The 5,568-nt window shown below is 36.6% G+C and overlaps 1 protein-coding gene across 1 annotated transcript; it reads right to left on the bottom strand.

Moving 5' to 3' along the window:
• Positions 1-2,719: 2,719 nt before the first annotated feature.
• LOC107927337 (receptor-like protein kinase FERONIA) lies at positions 2,720-5,275 on the bottom strand. Its single transcript, XM_016858404.2, has one exon. It carries the CDS (start codon positions 5,273-5,275, stop codon positions 2,720-2,722), a length of 2,556 nt encoding a protein of 851 aa, XP_016713893.2.
• Positions 5,276-5,568: the final 293 nt, after the last annotated feature.

Raw genomic sequence — 5,568 nt, forward strand, 5'->3', positions numbered from 1 at the left:
CTTTGTAGATTTTCGAGAGGTTGGGAGATTGGATCGGCACTCAAGTCACACTATCCAACTTATTCCAGTAATTTTTGAAACATTTAATATGGTTTATATGGCATGTATAGGGTTTGTGTGGATTTGATTAAAGGCTGGCTTGTGTAAATGTTATGAAATATATTTTGTTTATATAATCAACTTATATATATATTGATTTGAGAATGAGGCATATTAATAATGTTGATGTGAATGATATATGTTTATGTATATTTAAATTGTGGTGAACTTTGATAGAATGGTTAAATGGATTAATTAGGTAAGTTTGGGTATTTGGGCATATGTGATGATTTTTTATGTTTAAAACATGATTTTGGCTTACTTTGATTGCTTGGTTGGGGTTTCTTGATGTGTTAAAATGTTGTATTCAGGTTGATACCGAAATGGGTAAGGAATGTGGCCTTGAAATGGCCTATTTTCGTCCACATGAGCAGAGGCACGGGCGTGTGTCTCAGCCGTGTGTGACACACGGCCAAGTGACACGGCCGTGTGTCCCTTGTAACTTAGAAACTGTACAAGTCAGTATACTCGAATTATTCACACGGCCTAGCACACGAGCGTGTGGCTTGGTCGTGTGACCCCTGCACCTTAATATTACAAGTCAGTATGCTCACACGACCTAGCACACGGGCGTGTGGTTTGGCTGTGTGACTCAAGCCAAAGAGCACCCAAGTTTGAACACGGGTTGGGACACAGCTGTGTGCCCTATTTTGAATGCCCACACGGCCTGGCCACACGGGCATATGTCCCCAGCACTTTAGAAAAATTTTGATGTTTTCCGAAAAATTTTCTAAATACCCAGTTTAGTCCTGACTTGTTTCTAATGTATATTTTGGGTCTTGAGGGCTCATATAAGAGACTTAATGATTGATTTATGATATGTATACTATATGATGAGAAATATATATTTATTTGATTTGTAAGTATCGGTAACACTTCGTAACCCTGTTCCAGCGACAGATACGGGATAGGGGTGTTACGAACTTGGTTTTCTAGCTGAGGAACTCTTCTTCTTCTTTCCTCACATGAATTTGCCAAAAAAAATCAAATTTTTTTTGGCAAATACTTATGAAAATATAGCGTGTACTAAACAATTTTGAAACTCACAAGAATTCTGAATTTCCTTGTAATACTTTCAAATTTATGCTAACACTAATATTTGATCATGAAATCTTAAACGATGGAATTTCCAATAATGGAGATTTCATCGTTCAAAAGTGAAAAATCATTCCCAAAAGGGGATTTTTAAAATATTGTGCATCCCTTAGAAATTTGGGTATTGCGTTAGGGATTTGAGAATCCTTTACAAATGTTGTTATTCCATTTAAGTTTATGTAAACTATAATAACATATAATAATTTATAAGGGTACCAAAAATCTTATAAGAAATAGCAAAATTTCTCACATATAACTAAATCTCTGAACAAATACCAAATGATTCCTTAGGGATACAAAAAATAATAACAGAATACCAAATTTCCCTTCTTTTTTTACACAATTGTTCTTATGAACACCAACATTGCCAGCACAGTTCCAAACCTTATCAGCAATGAGTACCGAAAACCCTAAATCAAATAGCAAAATTTCTCACGTATAATCAATTCTCTGATCAAATACAAAATGAACTTTCTTTTACAGAATTATTGTTCTAAAGCAGACCAATATCTCCAACATATTTCCAGAACTTCTAACTGATACATATTTTAGTATTTGTCACAAAATTTTGTTTCGCTTAGATTTTTGTGAATTCATTATAATTTATTTATATATATAAGTATTTTGTTGGTTTTTCAAAATATTTAATGTCCTAATCGATTATTATTTGTGCTTATATAGAACTACAAAATTTGTAATGGATCTAGAAAAAAAACATATTAATTTCTATTTAATTATTTAAAACCTATATAAACTATTTAAATCCTAATTTTTAAAATGTCTTTTTTAAAAATAAATTTAGTTTCCTATTTACTTGTCAATTTTTAAAATTATATAAAAAATTCTATATTTTATATTTATATTTGAATATACCAATTAAAATTAAAAATAGAAATTATTATAAATGTTTTTAGATTGAAAATCTAAAAATATTTCTCAAATAATACATTAGATAATATGTTTTTAATATACACAAAAAAAAATATTTATTCTTAGATTTATTAAGGATAAAAGTTTTTGAATCTAACAATAGGACACCATAGGTCATGAATTAAAGTAAACCGTTAGAAATTTTGGTATTACCTTATTATGGGTTGAATGGGTAAAAATCTCTCATTTTCAAATAAACACATTTTCTTCCAAAAATATTTGGTGCAAACTTTTTGGTCAAGTAAGGTTGGAAATGGGTCCAAGTTTAGCAATAGTGAAGGAGAGACATAGGAGTCATCCCATCCGACATTGCTTTACAAAAAGGATATCTTTACGCAAAACAACAACCGCCTTTAGAAAAGAAAAATAGAACCGTATGCCTTCCTTAATAATAAAAAAAGACACAGCTTTGCTTTCCCTTATAGTCAAACCACAATTATTGATCCTTTCATGTTCCAAAGTCTTGGTTTACTCTTAATACAATTCCACACTCTACTTTGCTCACCCATAACCCTAAACCCTAAGGTTGAAAACGAATCTTCATAATTTGCAAGCATCATCCACATCAAAAAAGATTGGATCCATTAATCGTCCCTTAAAGCTCGCCGGACATGGTACCATAACTTGAATCATTATAACAAAGGGTCTTGAGACCAGACAAGGAAGGTGGTGTAGACCATTTCAACCCTGCCCTGTCGCTCAGAAACCTCAATAGTTCCTTTCGAGATATTGTTTTGTTCCAAAATGTTGGACAAGAATAGACCACCTTGGCATTTTTGTTTGGTTTTAAAAATAGTTGCTTGTCATTGTTGTTCATGATTTCTTCTTCATCTTCACCATCATCATCCGAAGCTGCATCAGTGCACTCTTGTAATTCTAAAGCACGCTTCAGTTTCTTCAACACTGCAGCCATTGTTGGCCGTTTATGCCTATCATTGTTCAGGCACTTTAAAGCAATACCTACGTATGCTTTCAAGCACCCTGGAGATATCTGACCTTTAAGATTGGGATCCATAATCTGTTTAAGCTTGCCAACTTTGATGCAACGCCGAACCCACTCTGCCAGGGTTGGCTGTTCATCATCGAGCCTTAAATCCACTGCCGGTCTTGCACATAGCATCTCAAATAGAACTACCCCAAAGCTATACACATCGGACTTCACTGATAGGCGACTAGTTTCAAAGTACTCAGGGTCTACGTACCCGAACGTACCCCTAACACCAGTTGTGACATGGCTGCGTGATAAGCTTGTCGGTCCAAATCTGGATAGACCAAAATCTGAAACCTTGGAAACCAAATTATCGTCTAAGAGAATGTTGCTGGGCTTGATATCCCTGTGGATGATCTTGGTGTTTTGGCCGTGAAGGTATTTAATCCCACGGGCAACACCAATGCTGATTTCAAGTCTTTGTTTCCATGACAATGGAGGACCCTTTGTGCTGTAGAGATGATCCCGGAGTGTTCCCCCTGGCATGTACTCATAAACAATGATCTTCACACCTTCATCACAACAACCTATTAGAGATACCAGATGCCGGTACCGGAGATCAGATAGCATTTTGATTTCGGTCTCGAACTCCTTGGAACCTTGAGTTGATGTTGGCTTCAGTGCCTTTATAGCTACAGGAGTTCCACCGTCTATGCAGCCTTTGAAAACTCTACCGAAACCACCATTGCCAATCACTAGAGCTCTGTCAAAGTTGTTGGTGGCATCTCGGAGTTCTTCCAATGTGAAGCGTCTGCAAAGTCCTCTTAGTGTCACAGACTTGTCCTTCTCGTTGCTTTCCTTTCTCCTCAAAATAAAAATAGTGAGACCAAGTAGCAAGATGAGAGTGAAAGCAGCCAGCGTCGCCCCGCTGATGATGAACACCAATTTTCTGTCCCTAGACTTGTCAGCTTCTGGGATCTTGGAAACTGGATTTACTCCAGCTGCAAGATTGCCTTGAGAGTCACTGAGCTTAAAAACTTCCAAACCATTTAAGATAGGATCAGAGTTTAAAGCTCTTAACTTATTGTTGCCATTGTTGTTTCCCAAAGATAAAAAAAGATGAGTTTTACCATAGTTTCCCACCTTTGGCATCTTGACAACATGATCTCTGTAAACAGCAACCCCCCTTCTCCCACTCCAAGTAATCACATCTTCCACAGCCTCAGTCTTTCCATTTCCAATTCTTACAACAAACTTGTTCCTTCCATGCTTTGTTACCTCGGGGTGATTGTGAAGTTCACACAAGTGAAGTCTTACAAAGTATGTAAACCCTGAATCAACGGTCAAATTCCAGGAAAGGCTCTTCTGTTTGTTTGTGCACCGTGCTGTTTGATAAACCCTTGCAGGTGCAACAAAAGGAGCAATCTTCCAGTATTTGATTGGAGCAGTTGAATTGACAACACGGTCGCCTGAACCTACGAAACAGGCCTCGTCATCTAACCATCTCCGATACAAGCCTGAGTCATTAGCCGGCGAAATAGAATCCCCGCCAATGTTTAACCGGTGCATCAGTTCAAGGGCTGTACTGTTTGGAACGGCAAACCCATTTGGCATGGGTCTAGCTCTTGATTTGTAATAAAGATCAGTGGGCATAGAGATAATCTCAATCCCATTTACGAAGGCAAAAGCACCCAAAGGAACCAAAGAAGGAGAAAACGTTATGTTTAAAACCTGGTTTTCTTGTATGTGTAAACAGAATTCTTTATCCAAAGTTTTCAACCCCAAAGACTGAGCAGTAAGAGAAGGACTAAAGTGTGTAAGGAGAGTGAAAGGCCCAGCAGTAACAGTGAAGAAGTCGCCGGGACTTTGAAATCCATGGTAAGCGCTAGGATTAAAAAACAAGCGCAGGAACTTGTGGCCTGGAGTAACCGGGAAAGAGTAAGTGAATGGAGACTGAAAAATTCGAGCAGTCAAATAAGGAACTGGATCAATCGAGGGGTTCAAGTTAGTGGCTTTTGAGACTATAGATGTCTCATTTGGTTGATGAGAGGCAATAAACTTTGAGCCAGGGGAAGAATCACCGGCCCATTCACGGCCGTTGAGGTCAATTGAATTACTAGAGGAACCACAGTTAAGGAAGATATTTTCAGCATCTGTGAAACAGAGGTAATTGATGAAGATGAAGAAGAAGTGAACAAATTGGGGGTTTGTTGGAGAATTCATGGGGATACTTTTGGCTGGAGAGGAAGATTGGTCTATTAACTACTTAAAGTTAATTATCATTGTATTAACTTAGGTGAGAAATATGGAACTGTAGGTGAAACGAGGGGACGCGTATGACTCTGCTAAGCGTGTCAAAAAGACCGAAGAATAGCAGATTAAAATTTATGTGAATTTCGTTACATATTTACTATAATTTTAGTATAATTTTAATTATATACATTTAAATAAATATATTAATTTATTATTACATCAAATAAATATAATTATTTATATCCCTAATTAATATATAATAT

This window comes from Gossypium hirsutum, chromosome A12, assembly GCF_007990345.1.
Source record: "Gossypium hirsutum isolate 1008001.06 chromosome A12, Gossypium_hirsutum_v2.1, whole genome shotgun sequence".
Lineage (NCBI taxonomy): Eukaryota > Viridiplantae > Streptophyta > Magnoliopsida > Malvales > Malvaceae > Gossypium > Gossypium hirsutum.

Excerpts from the sequence above, each read along its gene's own strand:
- LOC107927337 (XM_016858404.2), bottom strand. The coding sequence starts at position 5,275 with ATGAATTCTCCAACAAACCCCCAATTTGTTCACTTCTTCTTCATCTTC.